Source organism: Aureobasidium subglaciale (genome assembly GCF_000721755.1).
Source record: "Aureobasidium subglaciale EXF-2481 unplaced genomic scaffold scaffold_46, whole genome shotgun sequence".
Classification (NCBI taxonomy): Eukaryota; Fungi; Ascomycota; class Dothideomycetes; order Dothideales; family Saccotheciaceae; genus Aureobasidium; species Aureobasidium subglaciale.
The window spans coordinates 44,144-63,595 of record NW_013566949.1 but is presented as its reverse complement, the minus strand read 5'-3'; the positions used below and the strand labels follow the sequence as shown (position 1 = coordinate 63,595).

At 48.5% G+C, this 19,452-nt stretch overlaps 7 protein-coding genes across 7 annotated transcripts; 1 reads left to right on the top strand and 6 right to left on the bottom strand.

Moving 5' to 3' along the window:
- Window positions 1–4,317: 4,317 nt before the first annotated feature.
- Window positions 4,318–5,593, top strand: AUEXF2481DRAFT_71635 (uncharacterized protein; the record flags this gene model as incomplete). Its single annotated transcript, XM_013483300.1, has 2 exons — window positions 4,318–4,807; window positions 4,866–5,593. The coding sequence occupies 2 exons, from the start codon at window positions 4,318–4,320 to the stop codon at window positions 5,591–5,593; spliced, it is 1,218 nt and encodes a 405-aa protein (XP_013338754.1).
- A 565-nt stretch (window positions 5,594–6,158) lies between these two features.
- On the bottom strand, window positions 6,159–6,416 carry AUEXF2481DRAFT_71651 (uncharacterized protein; the record flags this gene model as incomplete). The annotated part of the gene is made up of 1 exon (XM_013483302.1): window positions 6,159–6,416. A coding segment is annotated over one exon (258 nt), but the record flags the coding sequence as incomplete, so codon positions are not given.
- Window positions 6,417–6,764: 348 nt separating this feature from the next.
- Window positions 6,765–8,132, bottom strand: AUEXF2481DRAFT_103442 (uncharacterized protein; the record flags this gene model as incomplete). Its single annotated transcript, XM_013483315.1, has 1 exon — window positions 6,765–8,132. One exon carries the CDS (start codon window positions 8,130–8,132, stop codon window positions 6,765–6,767), a length of 1,368 nt encoding a protein of 455 aa, XP_013338769.1.
- Window positions 8,133–8,698: 566 nt separating this feature from the next.
- AUEXF2481DRAFT_71627 (uncharacterized protein) lies at window positions 8,699–10,484 on the bottom strand (the record flags this gene model as incomplete). The annotated part of the gene is made up of 4 exons (XM_013483298.1): window positions 8,699–9,259; window positions 9,318–10,255; window positions 10,314–10,354; window positions 10,405–10,484. The coding sequence occupies 4 exons, from the start codon at window positions 10,482–10,484 to the stop codon at window positions 8,699–8,701; spliced, it is 1,620 nt and encodes a 539-aa protein (XP_013338752.1).
- A 505-nt stretch (window positions 10,485–10,989) lies between these two features.
- Window positions 10,990–13,171, bottom strand: AUEXF2481DRAFT_71652 (uncharacterized protein; the record flags this gene model as incomplete). The annotated part of the gene is made up of 5 exons (XM_013483303.1): window positions 10,990–11,453; window positions 11,507–11,671; window positions 11,726–11,984; window positions 12,044–12,494; window positions 12,546–13,171. The coding sequence occupies 5 exons, from the start codon at window positions 13,169–13,171 to the stop codon at window positions 10,990–10,992; spliced, it is 1,965 nt and encodes a 654-aa protein (XP_013338757.1).
- A 708-nt stretch (window positions 13,172–13,879) lies between these two features.
- AUEXF2481DRAFT_704627 (uncharacterized protein) lies at window positions 13,880–16,397 on the bottom strand (the record flags this gene model as incomplete). Its single annotated transcript, XM_013483314.1, has 2 exons — window positions 16,270–16,397; window positions 13,880–16,195 (listed from the first exon to the last, which is right to left on the bottom strand). Exons 1-2 carry the CDS (start codon window positions 16,282–16,284, stop codon window positions 13,880–13,882), a joined length of 2,331 nt encoding a protein of 776 aa, XP_013338768.1. The 5' UTR covers window positions 16,285–16,397.
- A 22-nt stretch (window positions 16,398–16,419) lies between these two features.
- AUEXF2481DRAFT_34127 (uncharacterized protein) lies at window positions 16,420–19,189 on the bottom strand (the record flags this gene model as incomplete). Its single annotated transcript, XM_013483292.1, has 2 exons — window positions 16,420–18,876; window positions 18,929–19,189. 2 exons carry the CDS (start codon window positions 19,187–19,189, stop codon window positions 16,420–16,422), a joined length of 2,718 nt encoding a protein of 905 aa, XP_013338746.1.
- Between the last annotated feature and the right edge of the window lie 263 nt (window positions 19,190–19,452).

Sequence of the window (19,452 nt, the reverse complement as noted above, 5' to 3'; positions counted from 1 at the left end):
CTTCCCTAGTTCGAGTCTAATTTCGTAATCCTACGGCTAATGCCTAGGTAATGCGTTTACGTTCTCCTCTTCCTAAAATAAGCGTTTCTATTTACTATATTATTTAGGGATATTAGAAGGTACGTAACTTCCTTTAATAACTCTCGCTTCGTAACCCGTCTAACCTCTAAGATCGGTGCCTATAGAGCCGGTATTATGCTTCTTTACTAATACCTTAGTTAAGGTAATAGTAATATATACTATTATAGCCTATTTTCGCCCTTTCCTCTTATCTACTACTAAACGCTGCCGGTACGTAGGTCGCGAGTCGACTACGTAGTCGCACTCCTCGAACCTTAATAATCGTAATATCTAATCGATTACTAGGTTATATTACCTTAACTAGGGTATACCTAGGACGATATAGTAATTAGCTATTTCTATAACGTTTAAGATAATATCCTTATAGTGCCGTTAGGTAATAATTCTTAGAGGTACCGTTTCCTCTAATACGCTAGGTAACGCTAAGCCGTCTACCGCTATTAGGTCGTATTCGTATTCTTTCGATTAGGTAGCTATTCTAAATCGAGCGACTGCTAATATAGATATAAAGTTTCCGCTTACTCCGGAATCTATTATCGCGTATAGTCGTTTTCCTTATACGGTAATTAGTATATAAAACACCGTTATTAATAATGTTAATACTAGGGCTTAGATCGTGTTATATTCTCGTTAGCTGCCCTTACTACGAGAATCTACTCTTTTCCCAAATCGATATTAATAGGTAGGTTCGTAAAGGTAACTTTACCGTTACTTTTAGTTCCTATTTCGAGTTCGTAGAGGTATTGTTTATATAGCACTCGTTACTATTATTAAGCTTATCCGTATCGAGATCGTAGTAAATTAATGCTATCTCGTATACTTCTATTAATACGTTCTCTAGTAGGAATAATATATCCTATAGGTATAAAGGTACTTCCGAGTAGCGGCCTTTCCTAAATAAAAGCCTTAAAGTCGTAGTTAACTACTACTAATCGATGTTCCTAAAATGCCTTACGGATCTAATCTAGCATATTATCGAAGTTATAAGGGTATAAGAATCTTTATCTGTTAATCTCTAGGAAGGCTTCCTCTCTATATTTTATTATAACGTTAAATATCTTAGTAAAATACGATAGAATATAAGTATAAAGTACTTCGATACTTTCCTTACTATTATAAAGGTAATTATAGTCGTTATCGATAGATTCTTCTTCGGATTCCTCCTTACTATCGGTAGTATCCTCCTTAGGATTACTTTTAATATTATCTTCTTTGATTTCTCCTTCCTTAAGGTTATCTTTTCTAGTAATAACATTATAGTAGCCTTTTCCTCTACCCTTTAGCTAAGAGGGAAACTATCTAGATCCTATCTTAGAACTATAGTAGATTAAGTAGCTATCGTTATAGTATACGGTCTAGCTAAGCCTTCTATAGTAATTATATTAAAGATTCTTAATCTTCGGTTTTAGCTCCTCGAGTTCCTTACGCTCTAGCCCGACGTTAGGGCGGCGCTATATTATATTAAATTGTCTTTAAGGCACTTTATTTTTTAAATGATAATCCCTTACTATATAGCCTTTCTTACTACATCTATAGTAAGTTATCGAACTCTTCCCTTTAAACTACTTCTTTCTATTCGATCGTCGATCTTCGGTAATGTCTAGTTCTATTAGTTAGGGTCTATAGGGATCCTAGTACTAGTTACGTCTACCGAAGTTGTTCTTTTCTTTATAATTACAGTATAGGACGTAACTAGACTTACCTCGAAGGGCTACGTCGTAGCGTCGTTCTATAGTACGTTCGTAAAGATTATCGTCGATTTCGATCATTATACGGATAAGATTATCTAGATCTTCGATTTTTATACTAGCTCGTATAAGTTCGTCTTTAACATTTTCCTTTAGACTACGTCGATATATAGTTATAAGGGCGGAATTATCCTAATCGGTAACTTAGGCGTACTCCTAAAACTTAGCGGTATATTCGGATGCTAAAGTGTACTAACGGATGTACTAAATAAGGCGTATAGTAACCTTATCTTCGTTAGAGATGCTAAAGATATAGCGTATCTCGGTCTTAAACTTAATAAAGCTTATTATAATCCCGTTAGTATCCTTACGTTTATCGAGGAACTTCTAAAGCATCGGTTTTATCTAGTGCTAGGCTCTTCTATAGAGGTAGGTACTAGTAAAGATAGTCTTCTTAGCTTCCTCTATAAGAGTAAAGATGTAGTAAAGATCTATCTAGTTAAGCTAATCGTTAAGCCCCTAGCGGTCTCTATAGTAGAGGTCGGGCTTAGCGACTTTACTGTCGTTATAAGTAGTGCTAGTAGAGCGGTTTCTACTAGCCTCGCTAGGTGTACCTCTCGGGGTAGTATTACTTAAGTAACTTATTCTAAGGGCGTTTAAAGTTATTATAGCTAACTATCTAGGATAAGATAATAGGTTATAGGGTTAGACTCGTAAAGCGGAGTGTTAAGCGAAGTAAAGCAGGTAGTATATAAAGTAGTATATACTAAAGGGACTGTTAGAATAACTAATTAAGTTAAACGTAGGACTACCTAAGGTCGTCCTACCTACCTATATACTTAATAGATAATAAGTGTATATANNTTNCTCTATATNCTCTATTATNCTCTATAAAGNAGAGTAGNAGAGNAGNGNAGAGTAGATAGCGTGTTATATAGAGTGCTCTATTCCGCTAAGGTGCGGGGAACTATAGAGTAGGCTGTATAACCCTATCCGAGGTAGGATCGTAATAGCCGCCTTATATAACTAGTAACTAGTAAGCTTTTCTAGTAATAATTAGATATACGTTATAGTACTTTACTATATAAAATATATAGATTAGTTTAAGCGTATAAGAAAGGATTAAAAGCGCTTAACTAGCTATAATTATACGTTAAATAAGAGGCGTATCTACTTAATAGTTAAAAAGCGCTAGCGCGTATAGTAGCGCGAAACTAAAACCTTCGGAACTAAGAATAAGATAGATTATATAGTTAGTATAAATCGATTTATTAAAGAGGTATAATAGTATTAAAAAGAATTATATAGCTGATCGACGTACTATAAAGGCTTAGTAATATTATTGCTATTATATAAAGTATAACTAAAGCGTATAAGTACGCGGTATACGTAATAATATAAGACTAATAAATTAAGTAAGGGGGATAGTATCTTAGAGGATTTTAAGAGACTTAAAGGTACTAAGACTTTTTTTCGAGTCTTAATCTAATATACTTAAGTCCGGCTAAGTATAAGTAAGAAAGAAGTTTCGAGGTTTATATTATATAATATTTATCTATTCGCGTAAAGTAGGGAAGTTATCTATATAATCCGTAGACCCTAAGTATATAAAGTAGAAAAGAAGTAGGTTAATATATATATTATATTTCGGAGGTATACTTATTAAACGACTGCTACTTAAGCAAAGGTTACGTTGTAAGCGAGGTACTTCCGAAATGCTCTACCATCTACGGGGCTACGCGACTATTAATAGAACCCCTATATAGTAAAAAATCAAGTACTGGAATTGTTTAAGTTTCATTAGGCGACTTCCTAGAGGTATTTCCTTCTTCTAGACATAGTACTAACATCTGAGTGCACGTCAATGATGCTGACAAAATCACCCTGCATCACTCGGGAGAAGGTCACTAAATTCCGCCGCAAAGTGCGGGGCTCAACTCTCGCCAAAATTTCACTCAGCTTTGCCTGCTTTACGTCGATAGCCTCGATCTTCCTGCCCGAGGGGCCATGCCTTCAGTGCGACACATACCAGACAGCAAACGACGATCTCGTACGGGATGCCTGACTTGTCGCAAGCGGCGGAGGAAATGTAAGAACACCCTCCTTCTATGCATCACGCGATCCCAGCAGACCGCATCAGCTTTGTTGCAGTTTTCGTCAGCAGTTACTGAGAGCTGAACCAGGCGATGAGCGGAAGCCAAACTGTCGGAACTGTTCTACCAGGAGCGTGACATGCGAATATGGCGACTGGACATTTGTATCTGATGGGCCGCCAACATCTCGCGCAGATGATGACACGTCGCACGTGAGAGTCGACGATAACGTCCACGCTATCGTAGCATCGACTCCAATGGCAACACCGTCATTGCCAGACGACATCATCAGCTACAATGAGGCTGGCGGTATTAGTCCATTCCTCAGCCATGTCCAGAAGCCCTCGACCCCTCAATCTATCGCTTCTACTACCGGAACAGTGGCTGTCGCTACACAGAGTGCCACTGGCATCGGCCCGAATACAGCCTGGACATCGAATGAGTTCGCGGATGACATGACCTATGCACAGAGCATACCTCGGCAGACAATTTATGAGCGCTCGTGGCAGCAGCGTTCAATCAACAGGCAATCACCTATGCTACACTTCCGATATCACGTGGTACCTTGGATTGAGTCGAACGACTGCAAGTCACTGTTCGGTCCAGCAATAATGTCTTTAGCGCGCGACAGCAAGATCATCTTTGACTGCATATCCACTTGCATGCGATCGCGAGACGACAATCTTGATCTAGAACACATCACGTCTGCTGGCTTAACAGCGCCTTCGGGACTTCTGGAACGACTCGTTCACGAGGACCCATTTACCACAAACGTCGGATATGCGCTTCTTGCGATTAGCAGCGTGTACAACACACCGCCTTCCGACTGGTCCATCATCGCCTCTACTCGTGAACCGCGTTTGGCTGAGGCTGTCCTATCGAGTGGCGGGTTCGAACTTACACTAGAGCCATTGAAGTCGCTCCTTCGATTGCAGTTGAAAGTGGGTAAGTATTGATAATATCGAGAGATCGTCGAGATCATACTGTAGCATAGGACGTACAGATCTCGCAGCCTCCATTATGACAAGCAAGGCTCCTTCGGCCGATATCGTTATTCCCCTGATAGATGTCATGATCAGCAACGCAGGTGATCCTCCGTCATCTCACGACGACTGTCTTTGTTGCCTTGCACTCTCTCTGCGTCTGGTACACTTCGAGTTAGTTCCCATGCTATCTGGTTTCCACGAATCGTCTTTACAGCCTGTCGGTCCACACATCTCCAGATGGGATCGGTGGTATGAACTCTGGAGTAGATGTATGGCATGGTTTCAGGACCGACCTCGTAAGATGAAGCCTGTGCTTGAAAGTTCGGATGAAGATCCTAGTGACAAGCAACCCTTCCCCATTGATGTGTTTACCAGCGTCACCGCTTTGCAAGCAAATCTCGTCATGCACATCTCAGCAGTGATTCTGCTATCACAAAAACCCCGTCTTACAAACGTAACGTCGACCTTCCAGCGCCTCGGATCACGAAGTTGGCACATTCAGAAGATTACAGGTATGCTGGTTGGTAATCATTTCAATGAACAGTGGGACCCGATAGTCATTGCTGCACTGCTTTCTGTCGCCAAGGAACTGTCGCACCCCTCCCAGCAGGAAGCGCTTCTATCATGCTTCAACGAAATCTCGAGGACAACACGGATTCCCATCGAAAAGGATCTCACCGAACTTCGTACATGCTGGCAGTCAATCCGAAAGCATGACCCACCAAATTTGTCGCCTGCATTCTGAGTTGAAGTGATGTGGCCACGCAATAGAGAAACGACATTCTGCCATCCGACAAGCGTCGCCGCTACTCCTCTCATCAATTAACGATCGAGATACATAGTACCAAGATAATGGTGTTTCAAACCATCTCTTGAGTCAATCCCCAGATCAACTCGTCTATTCACGGTATTGATACTTGCGCTTCGAATCTGAAGACTGTCTGGGCAGGAGCGAACGTGCGATTGGTGACAGCAGCACAGGTGTCAAACAAATGGTTACGAGAAGAGGCCTCGACATTGAGTGCAGATCACATGCCAACAAAGGTATCTCCAGCAGCGGCTATGTCCGCCACATCGACTTTCAGCGCTGGCACAAGACACTTTCACCCTCTCTGTTGTCATGCATGCATGGGGCTCGAGCTCCGCCCGCCCTAGCCTCGTCAACTTGTGCAAATGAAGTCACCTCCGTCCCGTGCAGTACCAGGTGCGACAAGTCGCTGTGTGCTTCTTCTAAAGACCGGAAAGCAGGAGCTGGGCTTAGCAGATCTGGCACTTCGACCGGTCCTTATGTCAGTGCTTGTAAGATAGTGTCAGGCATTTGCACCTGGGACCAGGATGATACGATTTTGACCAGCGCGTTCGTACATCTTGATAACGGCAGTGTTAGTTGTCGAGGGTTCAGTGCGACCTTGCCTGCGAATAATAATTGAGGTATCAACACCATATGGTTGTAGGCTATTCAGTAGCGTCAGCCCGCGAGCTTCTACGCCATCGACGCCGATCATGACCACTCTTGGACTTGCATTGTCCAGTGTGCGAGACCTCATAAATCTCACAAAAACAACCGCTTAGTTGACGCTTTCGTCCCCTGGAGAGGCTTCAGGGCAAGTCGATGTGAGTGTTCCGCCACACAACGGGTGATAGAAATTGCAGTAAGCAAGGCCGAGTTGAGAAAACCGATAACGCAGATAGTCGGTAGAGGTGAGACCAAAATCGAAGCTTCCGCAAAGTCCTGTCCTAGATGTGATCGTGTCGTTGCTTTACAACTGATTCTGTCTTGACTGGCGACTCTCGGAGCGTGCAATGCCGTGGGTCTGGATGACGCCCTGCAGCTACGGACATGAGTCCGACCAGTGGTAGTATGAGACTGGCTTCGCTTCAGCCAGTAAGGTGGAGTTCAACTGTGACTCCAACTACTACTTTGCAAAGACTGTAGAATCATGTCCCCAGTCAACGACTCCCTCGTATCCCCACTCGATCTCGAGGTCTCTCAGGCGCCATAACGCTGCCCATCCAGTCTCACGCTCGATGGCACCTAGTAGTTGAGCAACCTTTTGTCGCTCACCACGATGTGTGAGCAGCCTGCCTGCAGTGTAAAGAGGCTGAATCGAATTCACCATACTTCCTGGGTGTGGATTCGCACACGAGATGCCGCAGACTTGCCTCGCATGCCACAGCGACAAAGTTTGAGGGTCGAGACCGCTCCCCGGTGGCTGCATCTCTAGCATCAGGATACAGGCAGCATGATATACCTGGTTGCTCGAGATTGCTGCCCAGTGCGGAAAGATGATAGATGGGAAATCGAGCTGGACGTCGTCATCGACAAGAATCATAGGTCTCATGGCCGCGGGACGCTTATCGAGCCAAAAATGCAAATCTTCCCAAAGCTGTTGCCATTGTTGCGAGAAGGGTCGTTTGTCGCTGGAGTCGGTACGACCAAGCTCTAAGTAGCTTGTTCTGCGAAACTTCAGGTCGCAAACTCTCGCACACAAATATATCGCCCAGTTGGCATGAGCATCATGGGATTCTCGACTCTTTTCGTGAAAGAAAGACCTTACAATCTTCTCGCCATCTTCTGGATAGATCACAGACCGATCCAGGTCTGGTACCCATTTCTCGACTGCCAACACCACAGTCTCCGCGCCATCAGACGTGAAGCTTCCACAAAGCTCCATTCTGGCATAACACCAAAAGACGGCTTGCAGCAAACCACCTGAGAAGCCATGGACACCAAAGACTTGGAAGAGTGAAGCACAGCCTTCGACATGGCGCCTCCAGTTTCCCGTTTCGCTAGACATCAATTCAAAGACAGCAAGAATGCAAGCTGTCACCAACGTGACCGAGTCTTTCGCCTGGATTGCAGGTGCCAACAATCGTATACTTTCCTGATACAGTTCGAGGCTGTCGTAGCACCCTTGCACCATACCTCGCCTTTCCATCTGTCGCGACGAAAAGGCAAGGATAGCATAAAGCAAAGCAGGAGATCTCTGAGCGACAATGGGAACTTCAATCTGGAAGTGCTGCTCCTCGTCGAACTTGTCTAGCTGCGGCGCACACTCAATTATCCAGTTTTGGAGATAACGTACAAGGCGCGCTTGAGGTATCTTGACAGTTGCGGACGAAAAGTCCAAGCCTGGTGATGCTTCCGGCGCGCCGACTTTGACAAGATGAAGTTGGGTAGGAGAGAGGCCAGACAAGCCATTGAAGAGCACAGATCTCAGTTCCTCGTGGAGATTGTGGAACCGTGGATCCATCGACGGATCTTCTGACGCACGTGTCGCCATAACGCCTACCGGAAAGATCTAGTCAGGTGTCATGCATGGGATGCCGATCAGGTGCGAAGGGCGGCGCAGAAAAGATTATCAGCTCTCTGAGGGCCGAAGCTATACCCAAAAGGTGGGGTGTAGCCACGCTGGCGGCTCGGGTGCGACAGTAAGCGCTTGTGCCGCAGCCTTGCCGAGATCCGGCAAGCGAAGTCTTGTGTGCGGCACAAATTTGGCGCTCTCCATCGAAGCCAGAGTAGAAATGCATCCAGACGCTATGGCGATTTCATCGCGTGACATGCATTACTCCGAAGTACCAACCCCAAATGAGTCGTGGTAAAATGCAAAAGGTGAACGCATGGTTAGACATAATACGGAATCGCCGCTCCGCGACGCTCTGACACGAAGTCTGCTTCTTGAGCATCGTCATATCATGGCCAGGAGGCACTTCTCATGATCATTGCTTGTGGATTTGAACAAAGTGAATTGAGCAAACATGTGAATTGCAATTCGATGATGTAATGATGAAAGTCTGGATTCATCATCTGTCGCGGTTTTGATCTATTACCGCCGGCAGTAATCCCCATTCAAACCATCTGAACCTCTTCGACATGACCCTTTTCCCCTTTCTCTACCTTGATCGTCAGCATGCTGACCTCCTGCTTGGCTTCCCTAAGCAGCGCAGCATCTTTCTCGCCCGCCTGACTTTTGAAGACACGGTCCATCTCTTCCAGAGTGGCATTTTTTGTCTCAGGAAGGCAGAACCACACCCACACTATGGCGGCAGCAAGGAAGACGCTGAAGAAGATGTACGTGCCCCACTTCCATGACTTCAACATGGGAGGTACGAAGAACGCAATAGCAAAGTTGTTGAGCCAATTTGACGATGCGCCGATTGAAGCACCCTTCGCTCTGATGGAAAGAGGGAAGATCTCCGAAACAAGAGTCCATGAAACAGGTCCCCACGTAGCGCCGAAAGCAGCGATGTAGACCCAGATGAGTGCGACGGCGGTCCAGCCAGCAGCAACGTGGCTGGGCCAGTCGTGACTGAACTTGGCAACGATGACACCAACAATCACCATGGAGACGCCCATGACGGCAGAGCCTACCAGCAACATAGGCTTACGACCGACTCGGTCGATGATTAGCTATTTGTCTGGTCAGCGTTCAAGTTTCGCATAATCAAGATGTAAGAGCTTCACATACCATGGCAGGAATAGTGCTAATGAGGAACACGACACCGGTGACACCAGTGGCCAACAAAGCGTTCGTGCCGCCTGTGAGACCGAGACTGATGAAAACGTTCGAAGCATAATAAATGATCGCGTCAATTCCGGACCACTGTTGCCAGAACATGACAAGCCATGCGGTACAGATGCGTTTGAAGTTATCCTTTGATCGGAAGCACATACGGTATTGCGCAAACTGCTGTTTGAGGCGGCTCTGACGTTGCTCAGCGAGGTCAGGGAAGTCACGAGCGAATGCCTTCTGTTCGAACAGCGCTTCTGCCTTGATCTCAAGGTATTCGGCCTCAAGCTCCTCGTGCTCAACTGGGAGCTTGCGCAGCCATGCGAGCGTACGCCTGGCTTCCTCGTCACGGCCCATCTTGACCAACCATCTGGGCGAAAATGGCATGAACCAGATACCGAAAGCAAGGGCTACGGCAGGAATACCTTGGATGATCGAAGGCAGGCGCCATGCAAGATTCGACTGACCATCGCCGGTGCCACCGATGTAGTTGCTGCCGTACCCGACCCAGAAAGAAAGCATGATGCCAAGGATGGTTGCCAATTGATAGAAGGAGACAAGTAAACCCCTCATGTGAGGAGCGGAAAGTTCGGCATTGTAAAGCGGTCCGACACCACTGAACAGTCCAACGCCGACACCAGTGAAGAATCTACCAGCATACAAAAGTGATGACGAACCTGGTTGAGCACCAACGTAGAGGAAGCTGCCCAAAACAACCCAGCAGCAGGCCACAAACATGGTGTACTTTCTTGAGATGAGCTCGCTTAGAATGCCAGCGGTGAGAGATCCGAGAAGACCACCAAGTTGGAGGATAGAAGTGAGCCAGCCAGTTGCTCCAGCGGATTTAACAACGGTCGGGAAGCTCTCAGTGAATCTTGTCATGACCAAGGACTGGCCTAATTCGAGGGTCAGCTCTCAAATAATTTCAGCGTTCAGTCAAGGAGCTCGGCCTACCTAAGACACCTTGCTGGTAACCATATTCGAAACCACCGAGTCTGTTCAAGTATAAGTGACTGGCGCCGGACGCTGAGAAGTGCGATCTTACGAGGCGAACAAAGCGATGAACAGGACCTTGGGATTACCCCGGATCGATTGCCAGATTGTCGCGTTTGAGTGTGCGCCCATGGTTTCGGTAAGCAAAATGACTTGGAGTGATGTGCGATCGAAGACTGCTTCAAGGCGACCAGCTGATCTTTATATGACTCTCTTCTTGAGATCACCACGCGAAAGTGTTGCTGTGACACATGAACTAGCCCCAGACCCGCAATGCGCGCCCCGGAGTGGGATTTTTGCGGAGTCTTGTAGGGGGTCGTAGGCTATGACCCACGTTTTGGGAATAGTCTTCTCCGCCCCCGCTCCGGCTCGAAATCGTGGAGGGCGGCACCCTCCGACTAGCAAATGCGAGAATATCGCGAGGGGGTTTTAGGGTTTGTTGTGTTTTATGATCGACTACTATAGTGATATTGCCTTCATAACGCCACCTTTTCCTGCAACGCAGGTGCTTGTTCTGACATCTATCACTACATGCGGGGCCAGATAAGTGGCAAGAGATGGTACGATCTGGGGTAATCGAGTTTCGAGGCAGCAAAGTTGCTTCCAGTGCTGGTAGACCCGCAGGACTCTCCGAAATTTACACCAGTGCAATCACAAGAACGAGCATCAGACCAATGAGCTGTGTATCCATTCGGAAGCTAAGCGTAGCACCGCTGCTTGGACTGTACGGCTGTGGTGATGTGACATTGCCGTTGTCACTCCCTGGCCCAGCTCCCCCAGTCTCGTTGAACATGACCTTTTTCCCATCGGCAGTCCCGTAGCCGACAAGAATAAAGTCTTCTGTGATGGCGCTACCATTTTGAAACAAGAGTTTCTGCTGCGGGGTGCAGGTCTCGAGAATGTCCCAGAGGTAGCAAGATGGTGCGTCCGATTCATACTTGGTGGGTGGACCGATGGAGAGCAGAGCAGTCGAGTTGCCTGTTGTGGAGATGACCGACGAGTTTGAATTGCTTGCGGTCGAGGTCTGTCCGGTTGCGACGTCAAGATCAAAGATGACCCGGTTGAATATCTGATACGTAGTCTCGGGTTGGTAGTAGGAAACTATAAACTTGTTAGAAGTGCGACAACGATGCAGAAAGAAGCCTGATACGTACCTTCATGACCAGCTTGGAATACTCGGGTGAATGACAGATTCCCATACTGCCGTGTCAATCCACCGGTGTATGAAGAATTGGTCTCGAAATTGGTGTAGCCTGCCTGACCAAAGCCAGTGGATGCACTTGAATTGATTGCAAGACTGATAGCTTCGCCACCAAACCCTTTCACAAGTTGTCAGCCGAGAAAAAACTATGTAAGACGACTACGTGACTCACAGTTGCATTGATAGTCGCGATCGCCATACATGAGAGAGACTTTGACTCCGCGATCGAGCAATTGGCCAAGGATGGCAAGGTTGTTGCCTTTGATGAAGTCACCTGCAACGCCGAACTCAGTTGCGATGGTCTCTGAGAACCCAGTAAAGTTCAGTGGGACGCCAAGATCTGCTTGTACAGATGCATTGTTCAAGTAGCCAGCTGCCCATCGGGGTGGGAAGTTATGAACGAAAGGTGATGCGATATCGAAGTGGAAGACCTAGTCGGAGCCTCTTGTCAGCATCATATTCCTGATCGGATTGAAGGTCAGCTACTTACATCTGTACCCTCGACAGCACCAAGCGAAGTCTCTCTTGCGACAGTTGCAAAGCAGTATTGGTATGCTTTACCACAAGCATTGTTTACGTCGGTCTGATTGCCCCAGCCGTCAGGGTCCAAATTCTTTGCAAGGTTCCTGCAACTCATGGCGTAGTCCAGACAATCTGGCAGTGCTTCCATGGCCAATTGATATTGTGTATCGTTGAATATCTTGATTCCATAGGTGTTGTTGGCAGCCATGACAGGATAGAAAGGTAGCTGGGTCTCGGCATCGATACAGGCGTTGATAAGCCCGACTGATTCGATATTCAAGATTGTGGCATTGATTTCGCCAGCGTTGATACGATCGTTCTGCTTGTAGAAGTAATCGGCAAATGTAGGGACCCAGTGGCCGCCGTAAGATTCACCCCAGATGTTCAACTTGTCTTTTTGACCCTCGTATCCAGGAAAACTACCTGACCGTCAGTGTTTTGATAATCTGGAGAATGTAGTTTGTCCTCACTCTTCTAGCCAGATCTGCATGAAATCCCAGAATGCTGGCGCGACAGCCATGCTACTGTTTGGTGCCAAGGAAGAGTTGCCCGATGAGAAGACACCTGCAAGTGTCGTATCGTTTGTCTCAAGTTGAGCGGGTAGTACGGTGAAGGGCGAAAGAGGCTCTGCGATGACACCAGGGCGCAAAGTGTCATACGAGAATCCAGTCTGTACCGGCTGGTCAATGTATAGCATATTGACTCTGTCATTCCACGACCATGGGTTGTTGACAGCGGTCCTGGAATCATTCAGCAGATTACAAGGGCCGTTTTCATTCACGGCGGAGACTGAAGTCGGTGCACCAGGGCCTCCTTGTATCCACAGTGATAGGGGAGCATTCTCGGGATCGTGTCGGGCTTCGAAGAACCAGAACCACGTGTGAGTCGCGTAGCTACGACCCTCTTCCGGTGAAGGTGGCAGATTGACATACCCGCTCCAAGCTCTGACACCGTCGGTGGTCTCACAGATTGAAGTTTCCTTGAACGAGATCGACGCGCCCTGATAGGTGGTTGAGTTGAGGTATGCCGAACCCTTGGGTTCTGGTGGAGACTGAGCCAAAGCATTGAGTGCGAGAAGCGACGTAGCCGCGACCATTGGGAGCCAGTGCTTGAGCATGATCATGGTTCTAACAGCCAAAGAGGCGAAATAAGCTCAGCGCGGTTCAAAGAAGCAAACACTGCGCTGGTGAGTGGTTTCAATAATTCCAGGCAATCGGAGTGTGTCCATACTTGAATCGAGGCCACAAGTCACTCTTATACCCTGTGTGTACTGGCAGGACTTGGTCGATGCTTTTGGTATGCACAGCAAATGGCGGGGCGAAGCATATCAAAGAGGTGATCTGCAAAGGATTTGATCCTCCAGGAAGCTGAGCTGTTGGTCTTGGCGGAAAACCATTGGCCTAGTCGGATCACCTTCTCACTGGTCTGCTCGGACAAGCAGCGATCCTCGCAAACACGAGTAAGAGACCGGTCTAAGTAAGGAGATAAGTAGATCATAGTCAAGTCAAAAGTCATCTCTGTTCCCTGAGTGGCCAACTTCGCCAATAGGGAATTAATGCAAGCTGGTTGTCGCTTACACATTCAGGACACTCAGAAACGTAGCACATGTCTGAATCAGTAAGATATTTTTCACCAGACTCCTCTAGCGAACAAGCTCGAGATGCCGTCAAGATCTCGACTTGCTGCAAGATTTGATTGCTCGATAGCTCAGCACGAGCACGAGCCATTATCGCCCTCAGTATTGAGTCTTACACCATAATGACTACGTCTCAATTTAACCGCCGAGGACTTGATCGTGACAGAACTATTCAACCTCCTTCCAAAGTGCTTCAAGGTATGCGATCCTCGCAAAATCTCCATGTCCCTGACTTGCAATAGCATTCGCCTGCTGCCCATACGCGGCTCCCTCCACCCCCCACGGAGTAGCATACCCGTAACCAACACTCGAGTTACCATATGTGGTCGTGTAAGCAGGAACAGGCCCGTAATGTATTCCGTTTGCGACACTCGCAGTCATGTTGAGGTGATTGTAGAAGTTGCTATTCCGATTCAATCGCTGTTGCTGGAACAATCGATTCTGAGCTGCAGCTTCCAGCCTGTTCATCTCAGGAATGGTTTGGAGGAACACTTGGGTGCGATGGTTGCGGTAGTCTATGAATTGTGCGAGGGCAGTTTCATCAGGGGCGTAGTTGCCTTGGCTATCTTTTATACCCTGAGCGACACTAGCTTGCCATACTTGTCGCCAGCGTCCTCGCATGTTGGCGGAGTAGAGGTCGCAAAGATGCTTGCCTGGAGTGATTTGTTGCTGGAAAATATGCGAGAGAGGTTTATCGCGCAGTACATCCTCATAACATGACGGACACACGCTCATGGGGTCGCCTCTCAGACCAACACGCCAGAATCGAGCCATCTGCTGTTTGATACCTGTACACAGCGAAAGTGAAGATGTGCGACGGATGTGGGAGAAAAGCTGTTCTCTGTCAGGCATATCCGTTGCAATAAGATATCGGATGATCAGGGGTCCGATCTTTTGAGACTCGAGCGAAAAGTCACATCCCTTGGTAGTACCAGCAGGCACTGGCTTCTGCGGTTCGAAGAAAGATTCCATGCGGAAGGCGCAGATCCAGCCCGTGTAGCAGGTGGGGCAGATGTCAAAATTGTCGCAGCCTCCTTTGATCGTGTACCACTGCACGCCAGTCATGCCCGAGCTCTTGCAAAGTGGAGTCTGCGACTGTACTCTGCAGGTGTCCCAGAAAATGCTATTCTTCTCATATCCCAGCGCAGCTCCGTATGCCACCTTCAAAGGAGGTATAGCAAGGTCGCAGAATAGATCCTTGTTGAAAGACTTTGGTCCGAAGTCAGACTCGAAAGTCGTGAAACAGACCTGATCCATATAGCATGTCTCACACACATCAAGGTCGTACAAACGAGCCGAAGTGCCGTACCAATTACGGCTGCTCGAGTTTACCACCGCCATTCCATTGCACGGTGGCTTACTCAAACGCGTATTCGCTGCAGCGACAAACTTCAGCCAGTCATTAGACTTCTCATACTCGGATAATGCTCTGTTGATGTATGGGATAGGAATATCGCATGCCCAGGTGATATCTTGTGGTTGTTCAGTCCCTGAAAGCACGAAGCGACTGTCGAAATTTGAGCCGACGATGTTTGCACTGTAGCAAGCTTCGCATGCGATCATTCCAGGAATAGCATCATGTCTTGCCTGGTACCACTTCATTCTGCCAGCTGCTGAATCTGATCCTGCGATACCAGCCACACCACGACAATTGGGTACCCTTACCATGGCTTCCATGTACATCTTGACATACTGGAGATCATTTGTGCCCAGAGCTTGAGGCCAAAGTCGATCAGTCATGTGTAGGTGGCCAAACATACACCGAGCAGCATCCGTTTGACCAGGTTCCAGCTTGCCAGTAAAGTCCAGCTCGAAATTAGTGCCACGAATGTGGTACTCAAAGCATCTGCTACAGACGGAAAAGTTCGGCACGTCGATGTGTCTGAACCAGAATGCATCATGAGGCAAGTTCGAATCGTTCGGACACCCTCTCCCGATGAAGTAGCCTCTTCTTTGATCTCTGGGCAAGCACGAAGGCGGTGACGATGTGACAAAGAAGTTACCTGTGGGTGAGGGTCTCAGGTGAGAAGGATATTCTACTGCAGAGTCGGCCTTGCGTGTTCCTGAGTTCTGGTTCGACCTTCTGTCGTTTCTTACGGTATCGTCGTTTGTGAACAGGCCTTCAAATTTTTGGCCGAGATATTCCATGGCATCCGATCGGTGAAATGCATTGGAAGTACTCTGACCAAAAGGTTGTGATGGCTTCCGAGCCGGCAGTGGAGGTGGTCGATCTGATTGCGAATTGTTTGGTCGGGGCGGTAAGGGAGGTCTACTCATGGTAATTCTCAGCAAAGGATACAAAGCTGTTGCTGTGGGCAAGGAATGACAGTGGTTTCTGTCAGAAGATATGCCAGCCTCAATCAAGGCAGCGGGGGCAATCCAACGATATTTAAAAGCAAGCCTCACCCCACTCGGCAAAACAAGCCTCGTGTGCAGCCTGAAACGAGGTGACAGCTCGGAGTCGCCGAGAAGGAATTGCCAAGACTGGATGATCGACCGGGCTAATCAGTTCGAGGGTTCACAAAGCGATATACACCCCTTCTAGGGTGGCAAGCTACCTTTCTGGAAGTCATCGGCTTCGTATCATGCAATGGTCTCCGGAGTCGCCGAGAAGATCCACGTTCACGAATAGTCTGCAGCGAGTTTTGGGGACATGAATATTAGTTTTGGGGACATGAATATTCGTAAGGCGATCATACATAAATTAGTTAGTCATCATCAAGGTCATCATCCCAACCTAGAGCAGCGTAGATATCGTCAGGCTGACCCTTTGATCGTTCCTCTTCGTGACTGCGTTGTCCGATTCTTCCTTCGCGTCCAGCGCGCTCATCTCTTTGCGCTACCGTTGGAGCGATCTTGATCGGCGTTGCTGCTACACTCTCTTTAGCTTTGCCCTTGCCAAAATTCAAGGGCGGCGTGGGCTTGCTTGGAGTGATGCTAAAGCTGGGTCGCTGCGGCTTGCTTGGTGTCTTCAACAAAGTCGGACTCTCACGTAACGGTGATGAATCTCCTCTGTCACTTCCGATGAGTTTTGAGCTCTCCTCATCGTCGTCAGAATCAGCAGGAGCCAGATCGGCAAAGCCAACTCGAGGTTTCAAAGGGGTTTCGGCAAGGGCATTTTTGTGCCGAGGTCGATGGTCTGTAGCAGGTATCGCGTCATGATCATCGTCGTCGGAGGCCTCATTGACCGGAGAAAAGTGAGCAAATGACAAAGACTTTTGCTTGATGTTGGAAGACGGCACCATCGAAGGGCCAGAAGATGAGACCGACGGTTGGACGAATGATGGACCAGGTATGCGATGTGGCGTGGCGGCAATAGCAGAGTTCTTGTGACCATTCTTCGGAGTTGCAGCAACTTGAGCCATAGAAGAAGACTTTCGCTTCGAAAGTGGTGGTCTTGCTCGGCCTTCTGCCATGCGCTTTCGTTGCTCGACAGCATCCACAAACTCACCAGACACAGTGGCTCGGCTTGGCTTCTTCAAGGTCGAGATAGCATCCTTGAGTTTCTGCTCAACCTCTTGCTTCTTTCTCGCTTTGGCCTCGTTGGCAGCAGCCAGTGCACCAAAGTCGACTTCTCGTTGACGCAAACGATGCCTCTCCAGAACCTCACTCTTCCTTGCCAAAGCTGGTTGACTGTCGCGACGGATGGGTATGGACGACAGCGAGATGTCCGAAGTCTCACGCTTAATAGGAACAACTTGCGAGTCGGTGGCTGAGCGGCTGAAAGATCGAGGAGTTTTGGCTGGCGGCGGGAAGCTGTCTGTTGCGACACGAGCCAGTGTACGTCGGGCATTCATCTCAACGGTAGCCGTGACGTCTGCTTCAGAATGCTTGCGACTGGGCTTAGGCTTCGTGTTAGTCAAGGCACCTGGACCACCGAGCTTCTTGTTGACTGCTGAGGCGTGCTCATACGTGCGTGACATGTAGAATGGGATTATGACATCGATGCAGAAGTTGCTGAGCTGACTGGCACCGTCTTTTGCCGTCTTCCCAGCCTTGACACCGTCTCCCAACAGGTCGACGGTGTGCAGTGAGTGCCAGATACAGAGTTTGTCGACAAGCAACTCCAAGCTCAAAACGACTGTATCACCCTTCTTGCTTTTTGGCTGTGGCACTTCGTCTTGCAGCGTCTTGAAGTCCGGAAGCGCTTCGAGGCTGAGAATCTCTAGAGCGAGAACGACTTGCATAAACGTCTCACGCGTGCGAAGACTGGGGGTTCTCCGCTTCAATGTCTGCTCGGCCGTCTCGCCAGATGGCGCAGAGGTCTCGTCCTGGTACCACCACTTTGCAAAGGAGTCTGTCTCTTCTGGGAGTAGACCACACTTGTCGGGCTTCAGCTTCTTCTTGCGACTCTTTTTCTTTGCAGCAGGGGTATGATGCTGGTCGGGCAGTTGTGATGGCAGCTCTTTCAGAAGCTCAGGCAGTTTGTCGCGGTACTTTTTGTCGCTTGTCGAAGACGAGAGCAGCAGACTTCGTAGGAATTGGGTGAGGGCGGACAAGGAAGTTCCTTCGAGCTGACTTTTGGTGAAAGCGGCTCGCAAGCGCGCCAGCGGACCTTTGGCGAAGAAGGCGAGCGGCGTTCTGGAGAGGTAGAGTGTATCAAGGTATTGGGCGATGAAGCGACTCAGGACATGGTCGACGGTCTGGCACGTCTCCCCGGTAGGAATGGATTGGTCGATCGACAGTGGTACAGCGTGCGGGTCTGACAAGGGCAAGGGCTCGACAGGGTGCGAGTCGACACGGCAGAGCGAGAGACGAGGAGCTTTACGAGATGGCGCGCTGGACAAGACTGGGCCTGGGAGAGCTGCTGCCTGCCACCATGATTGAGGCGAAGAGTGGACGGGTCGGGCACGCAGCGATTGAGGCGTGGCTTGAGAGGGCACGAGCAGGGAGTCGATGTGGTACGGCTTCAGCCAGGTAGCAAGTCTGCACAAGGCATGTCTCTTTCCTCCGACTCTTTCCACTGCGTGCAGGACTTGGCTGGGCGAGTCGAGACAGGCGATGAGGACGAGGGGGAACGGCGGGTCGTCATGGTCGAGTTGTGGTAGACGGGCGGAGAAGAGGGTGGTGGGAGAGTCGGCGTTGTCGATGTAGCTCAAGGGCAAAGCAGCGCGAGGAAGCGACTTGAGGATGCGAAAGGACAGCGGCTTGTCATTGTTAACGGACTGGCTGGTGGTCAGCAGGCTGAAGACGTCTCACTCGTTCGACGATGCGCACCCGGACGACGAATGTCTGTGGTGGTCTAGCGTGTGGATGCACAGTCGGAGGGAGGCAACTCTCGGAGAAGGACTTTTGCAGTGGAATGCCTCCTCTTGGTGAGGGCTGCACTTGACGTGGCGCTTTCGCTGGCAGAGCGTCGCCGTCGCGTTTGCGCTTTCTGGACAGGAGTTTGTCGGCAAGCGTATTGACAGGAGGGGTGGTGGTAGTAATATCAGGATTCAGACGCGAAGAATAGACAGCATCGTTAACAATTGACATGGTAATAACATTTTCGGGAACGATCAGTGATTAAGCAATCGTCATGCAAAACATTGCCGCTCCATTGCATCGGCCGCGCTCGAATGTTTTCGTGACACGCGCCCCGTGCTTCGTTGAGCACAGGCCCTCCGCTTCCCACAACTTCTCCCTTCGCGCTCAGTCGACACCATCATCACATCTACCTCCAGTATCTCCCACTCTCTGAACATGAATATTTCTGCAGCCAGCCCGCCGTAGAAGAATTCATCTGCAGCCAAGGTAGG